The 19,382-nt window shown below is 45.3% G+C and overlaps 1 protein-coding gene across 1 annotated transcript in view; it reads left to right on the top strand.

Moving 5' to 3' along the window:
• The window catches only part of LOC130392745 (microtubule-associated serine/threonine-protein kinase 3-like), a 145,165-nt gene that overhangs the window by 87,572 nt on the left and 38,211 nt on the right, over positions 1-19,382 (top strand). The window contains exon 19 of the mRNA XM_056603254.1: positions 227-363. Coding sequence (XP_056459229.1) covers positions 227-363 — 137 coding nt within the window. The remainder of the gene's footprint in view (positions 1-226; positions 364-19,382) is intronic.

The following is a 19,382-nucleotide window of genomic DNA, read 5'->3' on the forward strand; positions in this document are numbered from 1 at the left end:
GATCATTAAGGAGTAGGTAGTAGGGGTAGGGCATCTTGCCCATCAATTCCTAAAGGTAGACTGTCTACATAAACGGTTGAACCCAGAACCTTTCAGCTGCAAGTCAAACTCTATCGCCCTACAATACATTATATACATAACATTGACAGTAAGAAAACCACCATTAACCCCTGCCTGTTGTTCAGGCTTTTCCTCACCCCCTCCTCTTGTGTTTTGAAACACTTAGAGTGGCAACAAGATGGCGTTGCAGACCACAGCGCTTGAGAACACGTCCATCAAGGTGGGCCCGGCACGAAAGACCAAGCACAGGGGCAAGATGGCCCGGCGCAGCAAGCGCAGCAAGAGGAGGGACAACCACGACAAGTAGGAAACGAGGCTGATTCTGCTCTATCTTTCTCTCCCTCTCTGCGAGAATGGACTTGTTTGGAAGCCCCCTAAAGGCGCCGACACACCAACCAGATTATTGGTCGTCGGACAGTCTGGCGAGTTCGGTGACACAAGTCGGTTTGTTGTGATTGGCCGTCGTCAAAGCCGTCGGTGTTCTGGACATCCCGTCTGTGTTCTCTTCCGCCGTACCATGGCCGTATGTCAAATCGGCCATGACCAAATAGTTAAGTCAGACCACTCTGATTGGTGGAGCATCTATCTATACATGAGGCTATTATGATTTATATGCATTTTATTGATCCTTCTGAATAATCACAATTGAAACAAGTTGAGTTCAGGGAAAGCTCCTTAAGCCTGTCGCTGTTGTTTCAATGACTTCACCCACTTAGTGCGATTTCTCCTTATTTTTCGCCAGCAACATCTTTCTTCAACAAGAAGAAGCCCGAGAGCTGACAACGCCAGTATCTTCTTATTACTAGCCGTCCTATTTGTTTGATTTTTCCGTTCAGCGAGTAATAACGACAATCCTTCTGGACTTCTCAACACTCTCTGCTGACAACAATGACTTACGAAAGCCTCCTCTGTGTTTTGTTCTAGAGAGCTGTTCCACCATTTCCGGTTTACGTTTTTTTGGGCCACAATGCAGTTTAGCGCAGCCTGCTGTTGGAACTCTAGGCTCTCTGTTTCCATCTAGTGGTGGTTAGAAGTTATGGCTTGAACTTGAAAGATAGTGCTTGTTTGAGTGTTCCCTGTGGGAAGAATATTCTTGTACTGTATATCTAATCTTACCCTTTATTGTTTTTGTCAACAAAGATCTGATCGCATAAAACCACCATAAAAAGATAATCCAGTGTCTGAGCAAAATTTGGCAATTAAGCATGGTGTTTACAATCAATGACTAGAAGGTTTCTGAGGAAAAAGATAAATTGCCTTCAATCAGAACACATATTCTTCAGCGCTATCTATTGGCCATATGTTTATTTGCGAGTGTTTGGCTTAGTATCATTCGATTATATTTGCCCTGAACTTTAAATAGACGTGTCAAGTGTCCAAATTTTAAGATATCTAACAGTTTGTTTTTCTCATAGTACGACAGGGCTACCAACTGATAATTATTTTAGGTAGAAATGTAATCTTCCACTGATGCTGTGTTCCAGCTTCATTCACTCTAACCAAGTAGTATCCACATTTAATATTTCAGTTGTACTACAATCTTTCTTTTCATACCAAGATGACATATTATAGCCCTTGCAGTTTTCGAGATATTTTCTATTTACTTTAGCTACGATCTTTTCTGGAAAAAACTGTTTTCGTCGTGGCATTGAAATTTTTTAGCGAATTATCGATATTTGTATTGTATTGTTTCGAAGTTAAAATCCAGATAAAAGCATTCATGTCCACATAATATATATTTGGGCAAGTGATATGACTTTCGGGCGAGTCAAACATGACCTGTACTTGCCCTATGGAAATGTGCTTTTGAAACCTTAGTGTCAACCCCTGCCTATTGTATTTCGTAGTATTATTATTAAAAGAAAAACGTAGGAACCCTATTGTATTCATTAGTTTTATTATTTTACTGACTTTGTGCCTCAAAAGTCATAAAAATAAATAAAAATCATAAAACGATAAAAAAATAATTAAAAAGTGGGCCAGAATAACACATAAGTGGCGCTATAACAAGGCCTCGAAGTTCAGCATTTAAACAGGCTGCTGTTACCACCAGGAAGGTGCAATATGCATGAAACTTGCTACAAATGCACCATTATTCTTGATGAACAACATTCGAATCGCATATGGACAGATCATTTGGACTTCATGCTATAGCTTCATGCTTGAGCAACCACCCATGCTCCAAAATATTTGGGGCCGGAACTGGTGAGATATACATTATAAAGTGAAATATATGCATATCTCCAGTGTTTAAACAGCTCTAACATTGCGTCAAAATCACGTAGGCTCGGCTGTCAAATATGGCTACAAAGGGTAGATTCAAGTCTATATCAGAAAATTTAATTTGGATGCATTTGTTTGAAGTTGCCTTTCTAAACCGCGACATCTTTACAACACAGGCTGGGCCTTGAAGTGGTACACATGTAATTTCACAAACATCTGTTTGACAGTGGATTTTGACACAGTATGCTTTAGAAACATGGTTGGTGATTGTTTTTAAATGTTAACTTCTGGTACCATTTTTAAGGCATACCAATGCCTTATTACCATACCGACCAAGCTCACCATACCTTCCCGTATATTCTATTCCTCAAACTATGCTCTATTCTGCCCTTGGCAATCTACATGTCAATGTGGTGTAGTGACATGCATTCGACTCATTACCATGGGGTTGCTGGTTCAAGTCCAATGTCATGGCTTCCTCCGTCATCCACCCACATTCATCTCCTAGTCCAATGAAAATAAACTGCCCACCGATCCCCGCGCATTTTGAATCCGTCCTCCAGGAAGGGCATTAGAATGAGTGCAAGTCACCGGTGAACGACGAAAAAGCGTTAGAGTCCGTGGAGAAGTGTGACAGCGGCATTACGCGTGTTTTGAAGTCCGCGATATAGCAGTCTTGTGACTTAAATCCTCGTCACTGGAGTCCGTCGGCACGTTTGCGGTCTCAGGAGTATGAAGGTATTATTGCAGCAAAAGTCTTAAGCACCTGTAACTGCAGATCTAGTATGCGTACACTAAAGTCACAAATGTGTAACAGTACATTTTAAGTCATAAATATTTATTTTGCATGTGCACTCTAAAGTCACAAATGTGTAACAGTAAATTCGAAGTCATAAATATTTATTTTGCATGTGTACTCTAAAGTCACAAATGTGTAACAGTACATTTGAAGTGGTAAATATTTTTTCTACCATTGTAAACACTAAATAGGGTCTACGAGTTCACAAGTCTGTGTTACAGGCAGTGTTGGGAGTAACGCGTTACAAAAGTAATGTGATTACTGTAATGTATTACTTTTTGCTGTAACGCGCTAATGTAAGGCATTCCCAAAAGAAAAGGTAATATTTTAATCGGTACAAATCTCGGTAACGCGCGTTACAATGAAGGAGAGAAAAACCCGTGCAAATGTTTACTTCGTCTTACTGCTAGAGGAGAAGATGACAGCAGCAGCAGAGTCGGACTCTACATTTGCGAGATGGGTATTCTACTGTAGCCGAGCGTTCTGGGTTCGCCTATACCAGTGGTTTTCAAACTGTGGGGCGCGCCCCCCCCCGGGGGGGCGACAGAGTTCTTCAGGGGGGGCGCGACGTGAGAAAAAAATAAACCCGAAAAAAACCCTGAAAGTCGATGATTCAAATCATCAGTCGTACTTCAACTGTAGAAGTAACATAACTAAATCAATTTTCAACCGTTTATCTTCATGCAAACCATTTAACAAATCTACACACTTGTATCTTCAATGATATCCAAACAGAATTTCGATATCATTTAAAATTTCTTCAGAATCAGTTTTAGTTTCATACCGCTTCGTTGGGGAGCTCCCGGAGCGCTGAGGACGAGTAGAAAAAAAGCGGCGAGGGGGGGGGGGCGGGGGCTCTGGTGGGCGCTTTCGAACAACCCACACTTATTTAGTCAACATCGCAAGAAATTAGCCTACTAAAGCCTCGTGAATGGGGATGTACCCAGAAAAAATAGTAAACATATGTTAGGTTGGAGAGACACACAGCCACACGTTATTAAGTTTACCGTTGTTTACTAACAGTTGAGGAATAATGTCATGCACTCGCAGGTGCGTCATTGAACAAATAAATAAATAAAAGAAATAAAAGAAAAACAATAAAAGAAAAACAGTTTAGTTTTGAGTGCAGATTTGAAAGAAGAGAGGGTTTGAGAGACTTTGATGTGGGAGGGGAGTGAATTCCAAAGGGTGGGGGCAGCAACTGAGAAGGCCCGATCACCCCATGTCCGGCGCTCAGTCCGTGGAACTTGTAGCAGGTTGGCAGATGGACCTGAGGAATCGGGAGGGGGAGTGGTGATGGAGGAGGTCGGCAAGGTAGGGGGGGGCTAGGCTGTTGAGGGCCTTGTAGGTGATGAGTAAGATTTTGAAGTTGATTCGGTGTTTAATTGAAAGCCAATGGAGTTCACGGAGGACAGGTGTGATGTCTTCTCTGGAGCGGGTACCAGTGAGGAGGCGTGCAGCTGAGTTCTGGACATATTGAAGTTTTTTGAGGACTTTGTTGGTGGTGCCGTAGAGAAGACCATTGCAGTAGTCAAGCCTGGATGAAATGAAAGCGTGGACGAGTGTCGCAGCAGCGGTAGTTCACAGGTTGGGGTGGAGGCGGGTGATGTTTCGGCGGTGGAAAAAGGCAGTTTTGGTAATATGGTTAACATGGGGGAGGAAGGAGAGAGTGGGGTCCAGGATAACTCCAAGTTTACGGATTTTGGTGGAGGGGGTGATGGTGGAGCCGTCAATGTTAAGGTTTGTCGAGTGTTGGACACCGCACTCGCGGTGATTTATGGGAACGATCGCGTACGACACACACACACCGCTCCGCAGGGGTGTGTTTTGTGAGTCTGGGTGTCGCACGTACGCTCCCCGGGACCAACCTAGGTCGAGCCCGCTTGTTTCCGTGAATCGTCGGTTTCACGGAGGCGCTCGGTCCGGCTCGGCTCAGTCTTAATCCGGTCCGACCCAGGTCACTCTGTTAAGTCCCTTCACAACAGTTTACTTTAATACGAATTCAGACCCATCCGTTTAGCGGGACCAAAGTCTCTTGAAACAATAATAGTTAATACGAAATGATGATGTATCTTTTTGCCTTGTCACCCCCTATACACGTCAGTCACAATCAACCATTGCCTGTACAATGCGCCACTCACCGTGAGGGGATCAGCTGGGAGAGCGCGTCGTTCGGCTTTGCCTGTGTCGAGGAGTCGACAGGGAAAAGGACTCGAACAATTGAGTTTACCTACTACAAATGTAGTCAGGTAGATTTATTCTTAGGTCCAATAAACAAAATCACTTTTACAACTGAGTATAGATTTGAAAAGAAAAGAGAGTAAAAAGAAGAAGAAAATAGATGAAGAGTGGCCTATTAAAAGTACCAACGTCCTCTCGGGTGGATTCCAAGGTTGGGTTTCTAAGTCTAGGTACCAACGTCCTCTTGGGTGGAGCCCAGGTTGGGTTTCTAAGAGTCCAGGTTTTAACGTTGACGCAACTCTCGTGCCTCAGTACACCGCATGACCCCGAGAGTTGCCTTTGTTGAGTTAATCACGCTTGAGACTAAGCTAGTGCTAAAGAAGTGTCCTATTAAAAGTATACAACTTCCTCTCAAGAGGCCCTTGAGGTTGGAAGTACCAACGTCCTCTTGGGTGGAGCCCAAGGTCGGATTTCTAAAACTGAGTTACCAACGTCCTCTCGGGTGAAGTCCGAGGTTGGATTTCTAAATCTAAACTAAAAATAAAATAGAGTCTGAACCGAGCGCTACGGTGTCAGAGTCCCTAAGATGAAAATCTATTGCTACGAAGGCCACAGTTTTTTGGAAGCAGAAGGGCAGGGCAGAGCAGAGCACACGACACCAACCAACAGCAGAAGAACCAAAAAGACCGACTGGGATTTCTCTGCAGATTTCCCTGTTTTACTCTCCTGATAACAAAAGATCCTTTGATAAACGTTCCAGAGTTTCCCTTATTTTGCCCGAGGGGCAACACAAGAAGCTTGAAGTTGTGTTCATACATCATGGGGACACATGTTCTTTGTATTCCTCCAATGTTTCTCCACAAGGAGACATGTTTAAGCATTCAATTTACTACATAAAAGGGTATATAATGTAACCGGTTGGCTCTATGGTAAGACATTTTAAGGCACATAATTTTAACACATAAGAAAATCTAAAGTAAGCTATTTACTTTCACACAAGCAGTTATAAAGAAACCAATTTTCTTTATCCTAAAATATATGTAAGCATTAAAGAAGTTATAAGGTAATCAATTTACCTTATCATAAAATATACGTAAGCATTAAAGAATTTATAAGGTAATCAATTTACCTTATCTTAGGATATATTTGATACACAATAAGTTATGAAGCAATAAATTTACTTTATCATAAGAGATACACAAGAAGTTATAAAGAAACCAATTTTCTTTATCATAAGAGATACACAAGAAGTTATAAAGAAACCAATTTTCTTTATCATAAGAGATACACAAGAAGTTATAAAGAAACCAATTTTCTTTATCATAAGATATGAGATACACAATATATATGGTGACCTTGTTGAAAGCATGGTGTCACAGCATGATTCCGGAGTGATTCTGGAACGGCTAGGTGCATCAATATAGTGAGTGCTATCGGGACACACGTCATCCTCCCATGCACCTATGCCGTATCAGTATATGTGCATATGTGTACTTGTGCATGCGTGAGTGTATGTGTACTAGTGTGTGGGTGTTGTCATTGTGGGGGCCCCAGTTCTCTGTTTATGTGCGCCAAGGCCTGGGGGGTCCAACTTCATCCGAAGTCGGAGCCCAATCCCAGATGGAAGGGGTTTGGGGTTGTTCTAAGTAGATGATGTGTCGTCCATTGTCGCCTTCCAGGATACAGAATCTCTTCCTTGTGGGGAGATGAAAAAACAGCTTCCGGGACAGGTGTATAATGCTTTGGTCAGAATACCTCCTGGTGTCCTCTGGTGAGGAGGCGACGAGAGTGGAGTACGGCATCAGGTGGTCAGCTTCTCTGATGGAGTTGAGGGGCCAGATGTGTTGGTAGACCTCATTTAGCTGGGGCCATCCTCGGGGTCCCAGCCGGAGACCGCAAATGTGGTCGAAGGCCCACTCTGGGTCCTTCAAATTGTGGTTGTTCGTCCTGAACCACTTTCCCTCCTTGAACTGGAACAGCTGGTTCTTGCCTGCTCCTTGTTCTCGGAAAACCACCTCAGAGGGGAGGTGGGAGCCTTTCCCCCGAGTATGTTGGGAGTATTCTGGTCGTTGAGCAGGGAGGGACCTAGTGTGGCCCCATACGAGGGCCCCAACGCCCATCAGGGGTGGAGACCGCATTGGAGTTGTGTCTCTTGGTGCCGCACGAGTCCTGAAGTTTGGTCCTCCTTGGGCATGAGTGTTAGATGCAGGAGAGAGAAATCCATGGCTGCTCATCTCTCTAGTCTAGGCTGTCTGAGTCTCGTCTGGTTGTCGCCCCGTCCCCTTGTTAGGTCATAAGGCTCCTTTCTTGAGCGGGGAGCTTGGGACACTCGGTTCAAGGACCACCCATCTAGTCTGTGGCCCCTGGGGGTATTCGCCGGACATTGATAGATCATTACTTCTCTGGGTGCTAGCCCTTGGTTAGCTGGGGGATTCCTTTGGCTATAAACGGGAGAACAAAGTGAAGACTGGCCCCCTTAGTTTTACTATCTAACACTATTCTGTCTCCTGGGTCGCATCGATATCTAGTATATGGGTTTCTATCTAGATTTCCCCAGTGACCACCCTCCTCGCCTGGAGAATGACAGTCATTGTCGCTAGGCGAGGAGCTTCCAGTTTCTAAGTTAAACGTTACCCTCCTTTCGGTTGAAGAGGCTTCCGTAATCTCTCCGTCTGAGTTATCCTGTTCTCCCGGAGGCAACTCTCTATTGTCCCCAGTGAGGTCGCCTATTCCTTGAATAAACGATTCTAAGAAAAAGGGGTCTGAGGTGTCATCAGGTGGCATCAGGGTTAATTTGAATTGGGTTGTTATGGTGATCTTCCATCACCTGGTCGATTACTTCTTGCATTTCTACCGCTAACGTGCTTCCTATATATCCCACGTCACGTGGGGTGTCATCCGAGATTTTTAAGGGAGTGTTGGATTTCCTATTTCGGGTTGGATAGCTTGGTCCACCTAATGTGGGCCATTCTTCGAAAGAATAAGTGATTACAACGTTGGACATGCCTTCTACTATACCAGCCACCTCCGTGTCTGCCGTAGCTCTAGCTGGTCCGCTATTGTTTTCAGTCATTCCTCCTGTCTCCGGTATGGGGGTTTCCGGAGCTCCATCTGGCTGTATAGGCTGGGTTAAGCCAGTGATTAGTTAACAGTTTTTATTAGTATAGGAAAGGGGAAAGGAGTTTTTTGGTCAGAGTCCTCTTGACACTGACCCTAGATGTTAGTTACTCTTTACCCGTCCCGCCACATAATTAGTATAACAGATTACAGCCCATGCCGGATCTATTTCAACAACCGTGCTTAGTACACAGGCTGTGGTTATTATTGCTACCTGACTAGCTATTTTCTCACATTGTTTCCGTAGGCTGCCTTGGGAGTTTCTATTGAGCTGGTCTAAGTACGTGAGGTAGATAATAACCAGGCTTACAGCCACTCCTAGATTGATGAGTGTCTTGTTCTCCCCTCCTAAATATTCTATAGCATGTCCTAGTACGGAGATAGCCTGGTTCTACCAGACTCTCGTACTTCACTTCATTTCATTTCATTTGTACAGAGAGTCTGGACCTAATCAATTGACAAACGTTAACTCACTTGAAGGCGGGTGTCTGTTGAAGTCTAAAATGATTGGATCTGCTCAGTGCCACTCTGGATCTGCCATAACCAATGGCTAACGTTTGGTTGTGACGTATGTCATGCGCCGGGAATCACGCGCAGGTTGTACACAAACCAAACACCTTGCGCGTCTGCACGAAAATGTCCGTCAACGACAGCTGCAGGTTTTGTTCGTCGAATTTAATTTATCAGGGAAAAATTGCACATTGTAAATCAACTACCGACCTACAACAACAACTCAAACTGGCGTACGACTTCATCGTCATTGTTCTCAGACACGCCCTCTGTTCGCTGATTGGACCAAATTACTGATTGGACCAAATTACATACAGCAGGTCCAGACCTAGTACTGAAGGGGAATTCAAATTGAGCGGAAGTACTTAGGCGGGCGGAGCCAGGCTAGTACGGAGACAACATACATGAGAAAATTCACACAAGTTCATCCCCTTAGCTTGACTGGTAGGTACATCTGATATAGGAATATAATATTGTAGGATGGAATGATTGCTCCAGTATAATAAAAAGCTGCATAGGCCTTAAGTAGGTAAAGAAATGCTAATGCTCCTCCCATTAACCTTTCTTCTTTTAAGAGGTGGAAGCAGGCCATGATAGAGTACATAACTATAGCAAACATGTCTCTATAGAATATGGTTCGAAATATTACCTGGGTTAAGCCAGTGATCTCGGACTCTCCCGGGGTGCAATTGTTTGCTCCCTCCATTGGTGTCGAGGTCATATTGCTTGCCATATTCTATCAGGATTTCCGGGCTGCTCAAGTTTGCTTCTGTCTGGGCTAGGTGTGGAGTGAAGGTAGAATCTGTAGGACTTGGCTGCAGCTTGATTCTTGTCTCTTGTGAGTCTATATGTGTTGGTCTGTTTGTTAAGATAAAATCATGTGGTATAGGCCGGCCTACTTCACGCATTACTCCCCTCCTGCTTCTTTACATTGGACGATTGTTTGCTACAAAAATTTCTTACAAGTTGCCCAAGGCCTATTTTGATCATATAGTATATGACCCCTAAGCATAAAAGGCCCAGCAAGCCATAACCACACCATGTGAGGAGGGTCTTTATTAGGGGCCAGATCCACCCTCCTATGGTGTATACTACGTTCTGTGTGAAGTCACCTGCTGTTGTCAGGGCCGCTCCACCAATGTTTAATGTATTTGTGATGACGCCTTTAATTACACCCCCCACCGTTAGCGGGCGGACATATTTGTACTTTTTTCGAGCCATGTTTGCCCAATGGTTAGCGATCCCGGGCACAGTATTGGAACAATATACTCCATCTTGTTCCCTGGTATCGTTTACCCATCTATTTCCTCTCTGAGCCGTGTGCTGTGTGGCTTTTGAGCCTCTACTCCCCAATAGATCTGATGCTATGTAATGACTAGTATATCCATCTTCCCCACAATATTTAGCAGTGGTCATCCTTCCCCCATGCATGAGAAACAGAGGGTCTAGCGAGGGGTATGCATCACTGTCTTGTACTATGTTGGGATATCTGGGTGTAGAGACCGCGTGGGGTGTCGGGCTTAGGGCTCCATGATACCCGTGGTTGGGTACTGCTATATAAGACTGTACACCCCTCCACCAAGTATAAGGCGCTTGTTTTTTTTTTTACATTCTTTCCATTTTTCCTTGACCACGCCATAGTGCTATCTATGGGGATCTCCTTATTCCTGTGAACAAAAATATCAGTTAGTTATCGTTACAGATCTCTTTTCGAAGGTTTTTTCCCACTCCCTTCCTGCTCCGGTCCACCTTTGGGCTACCATATAGTGTACTTTAGCATAATAATAATAGTAGTCCAGGGGGTTATAATGGCTGTCATACCAGGAGTAGTATCCATGTTTTAAGCCCATCATTCTCACTTCGGTAAGCCCAGCGCTCTGTATATGGTACCATGGGTCCACCCAGAGCCAGTAATCAAGCCGGGCGTCCTCCCCTGCTGGGGAGCTCGAGGCTTGAATGTAAGGGAGAGTGATTGCCAATCGTATAGGGCTTGAGGCATTTATTTCCCCCGTCATGAGTGCGGCCATTTGATATTGCATAAAGGCCCCACAGATCTTTCCAACTTCTGAGAGATCTCGAGAGGTGGCCTCTGTGGTTGCCTTTAATACTTGTAAATTCCACAGGCGTCCTCCTCCCACGAAGGGGTAACTCCTGAGCCCTGGGGTGTATGTACATGCTCCTATCATGTTTTTTATGGAACCGAAATAACTCAAGGTTATGTTTTTACCCTGTCTATCTAGGTCCCCTTCCCGGTTACCTTTGCAACCGGTATGGTTGTTGCCCGAATCTTGACCTAGAGACTCATTCATGGATAAAGTGAAGCTGTCTAACCATATTGTGATACCTATATTTTTATTGGAGTGGTTAAACCATTGCGAAATATTAGAATTTCCCATATTGGGCATTTTTATAGAAAACTCATAATGTTTATTATCGTACGATATTTCCTCTGTGGCGTCCTGTTGGAGGTCATTTAAGCCACAGGCTTCCGTCGGGGGGTAATAATGTTCCCCTTTGTCATACCACCTTTTTATCTCCCTGGGGTACCAGTCTGTTCCTCTAATGGCTTTATCTCCCCTCAGTATCTTTTTACACCCGTCTTGGGCATGCGTATGATACCATTTATTTTTTCCATGAGTCGACCACAGCGTCCACCTCCAGAAAAGTTCTGAGGGGTCTATTTTTTCTTCTGTTAACGCGCAGTGTTTACATGACCCGGTGCATCCTATCCCTAAGTCCACCGTGGGAGGTGTGTTGTGTCGCTTGTGAAATTGAGTTATCACATTCAACATCTGTTTATGGTGCCCAAATCCCACTGATGAGCTTTTTAGGTAATTGCTCCCAGTGGGGGGTTTACCTTTCTCCTCCGTTTTGAACCATTTGTGAGTTTTACAGACTGTGCCGGTCTCATTTTGTTTCCAACAGGTACAATTGGACATTCTAAAGTAGCCTTCGCTCTTCTGACTATCTTCCGTCCAGGTGAACCTGCCTTGGGTTCTGGAGCAGGTTAGAGTGATATTCGTTTTAACTATGCATATGTATATTAGGTCTATGGTATCGAATCCCGGGGGTTTGAGATTTGTTCTCTTCTTAACACAATTTGCTTGTAAATGTTCATATTCTGAGTGGGGTTCTTGTATGTCGGGAGTGGGCAGTTTATTTAGGGCCCGGCATACGTCTGTATGATCTTTCCAGGCTATATTACTACAGTTCAACGGGAGAGTTTGGGAATTTCGTTTTTTCCTAATAGGTAACTCTTTGCGTTCTTTAATACTTAGGGTATTCTTGGAGGATACCTTAGGGGTCGGATTCTGATTCCAGCAGGTTGAGGTGTGGTTGGAGCATTCGGGTGTCATTAGAGCCAGCCACCTCTCCAACCATGCCATCTCTGGATCATTTGTCCTCCTCTCTGGCCTCAGGGTTATCTCCTCCACCCGTATTTGGGTGACCTCTGTATGAGTTACTTCCCTGAGATCATCATAATGCCACTCGTAACTGGAGTAGCGTTGGGCTATTGTTGTAAATCCCATGAATACACATCCCAATAGTATTGAGCCTAATAGTAGTTGTTTTCCGTAATGCATCTTTATTTTATTAGGTTTCGCGTTTCCTAAATTGGGTTTGTTACTACGGTCTTCGTGTCGAGGATCTCCCTCCCCCGGGTCTGACGGTCTCTCCATGTCGTCCTAGAGTTTATTGCCTAGAAAAGACAGAAGGATATCGTAAATCGATTTATTCTGCTAATGGTTCGTCGGGGGTGAAGCTAACTTGTTTAGACCCTGTGTCTTGGGTCCTTAGGCCTTCACCCCCCACAAACGTGAGCCCAAAGGGCCACTTCTTTAAGAGAGCTGACCCCTTGTCCTCACTCTTGACTCCTTCATCTGAGTTTTTGGATTCGCTCTTAATTGGTTCAGCCCGTGTAGACCTGTCTGTCTCCATTCTTGGCTCTCTCCTGTTTAGGGTTGGGGTTATCGCCCCTGACTGGACAGAGATGGTGGGCTGTTTTCTATCTTTTATCCGATTAATTGCTCTGGCAACTATCCCCATGTTTAAGGGGACTTCTTGAACGTAGCAATCATAGGACAAGAGCCTATTAGGTTCCTCTTGGGGAACCTTTCTCTTTCCTTTCTTGTCTGGGCGACCCTCCCATGGTGCCGTTTTGTGAAAAAACACTTTTAATCTCTTCCACCCTCCTGGAGGTGTCCTTTTCCGGGACCCCTCCTCCTCCTTGAGTGTAGAGCCCAAAAGCGGTTTTACTATTATGTGGAAGACCAATTGCCCATGCCTGGTCTTCCCCGCGTGTCGGGCAACCGTGCCCGTGGTGTGACAGTCTAACTGTCCCTTTGCACATCCTTTTGTTGTCTCGCAATTCTCCCAAGGGGTGAATTTTCTACTGTAAGCTTCCGCCATAATTATCTCTCCTAAGTCTCCAGTGGGCCCCCTTTCCGTCCATTTTGAGTTGTGTGAAGTCACCAGACTTCCGATGTTGTTTGGATGGAAAGCTCTGACTACTGCTTTCCTTATCTCTACGAAACTGGTCCCATATTGAGCCAGTCTAGCACAGCAGTCCACTAGGGGCCGGGCACTGCTACACCCATATAGGCCAAAGCATCCTGCCGCACAGGAGCAATCGGGAGGACCATCCTCTCCATGTGGGTGGTCGTACCGACTCACAGTAGACCTGTGTCCTATATTCTTCCAACATGTTTTGCAGAAAGTGAGTCTGCTCTCCCCTGTTAATTCTATTCCTTGAGCATTTGCTCCTTGTACATAGCCGTCAACAATCTCTGGTTCTTGCAGGTTGGCTACATCTTTGCTGTATTTTTTATATTTCTTTAACCCTGTCCATACAGGGAGAAAACATTTGGTGTTGCACTTTGCACATGTTCCTGGTGTATAAGGCTTCCAAGCTAGTTTGATCCTATGTCTGTATTGCAAATTATTGTCCTTGGATGTTGGTTGAAAGGGGGTCTTTATGGGGCCCGCTGATCCTAACCACCATTTTTTTCTCGTGGCATCTCCTGAGAGACACCATAAGTATCTGTTGAAGTTTAGCTCCCTAAACTCTGAATGTGGCCCTTCGGGCCCTTGGCCCTCGTAAAGGGGGTTCTCTGACCACCCGGTGGTGGTGCCGTGTGATCCGCTCGCCCCTGCCATCTGAAAAACAGGGTTAGGTATGTCTAAGAGTTATTGTTTCGCGATCCGCTTTAATTAAAAATGTGGAACTAGTTCCCATCATCCTCCCATTAAAGCGGGAGTGAAATTGATAGGCTACTCCCAGTCCCTCCGGGTTCACAGCAGAGCAACATACAACATGGTGAGGCTGATCGTGAGAGAAGGGGGGGCAAGGCAGATACATCATGTTCGCATACATCAAATTTCACCAGATGAACGACTTTTTATGACCGTAAGTCATTTACGCAAGTCATTTACATTTTATTATTAGTTTTATTAGTTTTCACTGCTATTTTACTCACTACTTTCTTCATTAATTTCATTTTATCAAATTTTATTACATTTTATATACCATGATTATATATTCTTCATGAAGGAATTTACATAAACTAACTAACTTAAACTTCAGTCACAAATAACAATTGATGAACAATTTTTTTTTATTAGTATTAGTACATTTAACATTGTTAATTTCCGCTGTTATTTTATTTATCAAATTTTTATTTGATTACAATTTTTGTTCCCACATATATGCCGTACTGTAGCCAGCCGCAAAAGTTCATAGATTTAGGAGGCCCCCTAGTGGCCGTTAGCTATAGAATCCAAAGATTAGCCGCACCGTTTATTCAAACCGCGGAATCGCAAAAAATTAGGAAAATGGCGCGGCCTACAGTCCGAAAATCACAGTACATTTTATATATATTTTTATATATATATGGTTCATATATATATATATATATATATATATATATATATATATACATTCACTCATATACATTATTTTTTATTGTTTTTTCTAATTTTTATTTTTATTTTATTTATTTTATATTTTTTATTAATTTTTTATTAATTTCTTATTCTACCACTATATATTTTTTTTTTTGTACAGATTTTTAGTCTGTCACCCACGGGATAACTTGACTTCGATGCACAGGCCCCATATTCTTACAATGTATGAAGTTGTCATCGATTGATATAATCACATCTTCTCCTTCGTTAGAGTGTTTTATCGCCCCCGCCCCTTTGTTACCCCGACCGCGAGTTATCCACACTCTCTGTCCCACCTTCAGGTGTTCGGTCGTTCCTCTCTCCTGCACCGCTGGTCTTCGGTGCAGGAGAGAGGCAGGGAGAGGTGGGCGTTCAACCTCCACAGGGAGGCTGGTGTGTCCAAGTGAATGGGATCGTTTGCCGTGATCCATTCTTTCGCTCTCCCCACACACCTTTTGGCCACCCCGTTGGTGGAAGGCTTGTAGGGGGCGCTCCATATTGCCTGTATTCCGGCCCCTTCTAAGAGGTCGGCCACGTATTTATTTTTAAAATGGGTTGCATTATCCATTCTAAGAGTCTTTGCACTGCTGCGACCGGCGAAATAGTCTGAAAATTTGAAGGCCACTTGTCTCCCGTTTGCGGCGGTTAAGGGATACACCCTGGCGTCCTGTCCACCATTATCAAGGACTACCAGGAAGTATTTGTGACCCATTGTCGTGCTGGCAAATGGGCCCGCAACATCCGCAGAGTAGTTTTCACCTAGGGTGTTACATTGGATGGGCTCTGGGGGGCAATGCAGCCGCTTCGCCCCACCTTTATTAGCACATTGTTCGCATTGTGATTTCATTCTCTTAAATATTTTCCGCATATTAAGTACCTTAATGTGAGTTTTAAATAACCATTTCTCAGTTCTTTTAAATCCCACATGTCCCAACGCGCAATGTATCCCTCGAAGTTGATCAAAAGCCTCATTGTCCGGAATGACGATATCACCCTCTTTTGACCATTCTTTCGGATGCATAAACAGCATGTTCCCTATCACCGCCCTTGCTTGGCGAGGATAGTCCCCTCGGTTCTGTGCCAATTCGTCGGCCATGCGATTCCCTTCACATTCCTGTGTTTGCTCTTTTGTGTGGGCGGGTACATGATTCAATTTAATACTTTTTTTCTTCCGCAATTCCTCCACCGTCTTCCATAGACTGGTATGCGTAAGTTCTTTGCCTTTGTGGTTTTGCCATTCTCTTACCACCCAATGACTCAGGCAATCTGAGTAGCTGTTCACCACATATGCACTGTCGGACCATATGTATGCCTTTTTCATCTTCTTTGTATCCAACCATGCCAGGGCTTCCACTAGGGTGGTAACCTCGGCCGTCTGGGCCGTCCCCTGAGTGTATCCTGATCTCTTGGTGGTGACCACCCCACTAGGAGTGGTTGCTATGAAGGCCCATTTAGCGAGCTCCTCCTCTGACTTTGGAGCCGTCCGTGTATATGTGTACCTCTGGTTCCCATTCTTCTTGGAGCTTAGGGGGTTTCATCGGTTTTGCCTTTGAGGTGTTCAATATGTATTTCACTCTGTGATCCGTGGTCATGATGTGCCATTTCCCATATCTGCTTGTTTGCGCTTTGGCCCCTGCTGTCTGGTCCTTCGAGGCCTGCTGTATGTGGGGGAGGGCTGTGACAAAAAGCACGTACAGGGGATCTCCTAGGTTAATTAATTGGGGGTAGAACCTGTAATGTAGACAGAGTTATTTTTCCTCTGGGGGCGTACTGCTGTTCCGTACCCGAGAAAGTCATGGAGTGATAGTAACAAGGGTCTTTCTCTTGCTTTGTTCCCTCACTGTGATTATATACCACACAGGTTCCTCCTTTCTCGGTTACTATTGTCTCCACTCTGATTGGGGATCCCATTTTTCTGGCCATTAGGGGTCGCACTTCCGCCAAACAGTGTGATTTTAGTTTTTCTGTTTTATTGGGTATCATGGCGTATAGCGTGTCTCCTTCTTGGAATCCTGCTCTCGCTATTTCTCCTTTTATATCTACTGGTTTTGTTCCCTTCTCCATCTCTCGTATTCTGCCTTCCTTCGATCTTTCTCCTCCTTTGGTAACCGCATATAGTCGTCGTTTTCCATGAATGTCGGTTTTGTGGCACCCCTTATTGGATTGGGGTCCTGTTGGTCCTGTCCTCTGGAGTTTACCGTCTGGCTGCGAGTTGTTGGTCCGTTCCTCTGTTGGTTTTGCCCAAACCCCGATTGACCATTGTTTGTGGGGCCTCTTTCGTTCTGGGGTGGCCTGTTGAGTTTACGTTCGATCTGTTGGTTATTGTGCCTCCCGTCTTGACTATTCCCATTATTTCTTTCTTCTCCCGGGTCTCTGTAGATCCTGTGCGGGGTTTCCCTCTTGTTGTTTCGACTTCTTTCTTTCATTTCACTGACCCTGCGCCTGTCGTACAGTGAGAGTTCCACGCTTCTATGTTCTTTGCTCCAAATCCTCCATCCTGCCGCCAAGTCCCCTCCTCCGGGGTGCATTCCGAAAAACTTTTCCAGATCCGTGGAGGTCGCTCCTTCGTCCAGGAGATTATTCACCGCCATGAGCATACTGGTCATGCCCATTCTAACCTCGTTTGAACTAGCTGACATTGACTCATCGATAGGGTTCTCTCCTGGTGATGGCATGATTTCTGCCGCCCAGTCTGTGACGGTCATGGAGTGGGGGATCCGTACTCGTTCCTTCGCTCGCAACCTCATTCTTATCACATCTCCTTCCATTTGTTCGGTGGTTATTCCTGCTCCCAACAGCCTCCTTAAGTAATCTCTTTCCGATTCTCTTGGTTGGCGGTCTGGCATCATTTTCAGAAGATTTTTTGTTGTCTCCGCGTTCGTCTCGACCCTCTGTGAGGAAGGGTATTCACCTCCTCTTTCCTTGATCGGGGTCTGGGTGTAGTATTCCACCTTGGCAGGAGCTGAATAGCTCAGAGGCCCTATTTTCAGCGGCACGGTTGTAGGAGGTTCCTTTGTGGTTTGCTGGTTGTTGTGGAATGGGTTCCATCCTCGATCTTCGCCCTTGGCCCCTCCATAGGTTTGCGGAGGTTCCTCTGTGGTTGGCGGAGTGTTGGAGAATGGATTCCTTCCTTGATCTCTGCCCTCAGTCTCTCCATAGGGGATGGTGTGTCCCTGCCTCTTCCATTAGTTTCTCCTGGTTGGGTTTGGTCGGGGTTCTGGAGAGGGAGTCCTATCTCTGTGTCTATAATGCGTGTGAGCGTCTGAATGGGGTTGGGAGTCTAGGTTCTGTCTGGCTTCCGAATCTACTTTGGCTTTTGTCATCACGCTTCTATCTCTTGTTATGCAACCCAAACGACAGGCGTCATAACCACTGGCTATGTATGATTCTTTCCAAGGTTTCGTTATCCCAGGATAGTCGCAGATTTGTGTGGATGTGGGGGCTCTTTCCATCAGCTGTCTTTCCCTCCTGGATGGCTCGTACCAGTCCGGTTCCCACTGCTCGGGGGCCCGGGGCTCTGGGACCTCTTCGAACCATGTTAAGACAGGATGTTCACGTGAGGGGTATCCTGGGTCTCTGTAGATTGTCTCGACTCTACACGGATATTTGTTAGGGTCTATATCCCTACACCTGTATCCTGGCACTCCCTGCCTCTTTCCTCTCGGTGGGTTATACATTTCGTATTCCTCCTCTCCTGCATTCTCTTCTTCATACCTCTCTTCTTCTAAGAAAGGTGGTTGTGGTCTTTGTCTGCCCGTTGACTTTGATTGTTCCTTGGCGGAATTTTGATTCCGGGTAGGGGGTTCCTCCTTTTGTGCCTTCAGGGATCTGTGGGACCATTCTGGGTGTTTATGAGATGGGAGTGTGTGATTCTCTTCCCTTTGTTGCCGGCGGGGTTCGGGATACCGATAGTCTGGTACCGGGTATAGGTCACGAGTCCTCTGCACCTGACTATGCATGGGGTCTTTTCCACGGTTAGGGTTGATCAGTCCCCTAACTGGGATTGGCCTTACTATTATTGGAGCCGGATTTAAATCTGGGGTGGCCATGTCCATTAGTACTGGAGCATGGTCCTGTTCCGGGTTCACCCAGAAGGCCGGATGGTGTGGCCCCACCAGTTCCGAACCCTCATGGTTATATGCGGGGGGTCTGTATTGGTCAAAAACCTGGGTCCCCTTGGTTGGTGGGGCCCCCGGTTGTGTTGGTCTTCTTTGTGGCCCGTAGACCAATTCGGCTTGGGGGGTTCCTCTACTCCGGGGGTGGTCGAGAGTTACTCGATCTGTCAATTGTTCCGTCAATTCTTCATACTCTTTTACTGAGTGGGTCACCAAAGTGAAACAAATGGTGGGGTTTGCCCAGATCAGTCTATGGAAGGCCTGGGTAAATGCGTGCGTTTCATAGTGGAAAACACCACCTCCAAATACTGGCAGGACAATCCTGATTGGGGGGGGTTCCCCCATATCGAGTACCGTCTGTATTCCTAGGTTCATCACTTCCTCTAGCACCGCCTGTTGGTCTTCGACAGTCTGGTGCCCCTGCCTGGGGAGGT

The sequence above is a fragment of the Gadus chalcogrammus genome, chromosome 12, assembly GCF_026213295.1.
Source record: "Gadus chalcogrammus isolate NIFS_2021 chromosome 12, NIFS_Gcha_1.0, whole genome shotgun sequence".
NCBI lineage: Eukaryota > Metazoa > Chordata > Actinopteri > Gadiformes > Gadidae > Gadus > Gadus chalcogrammus.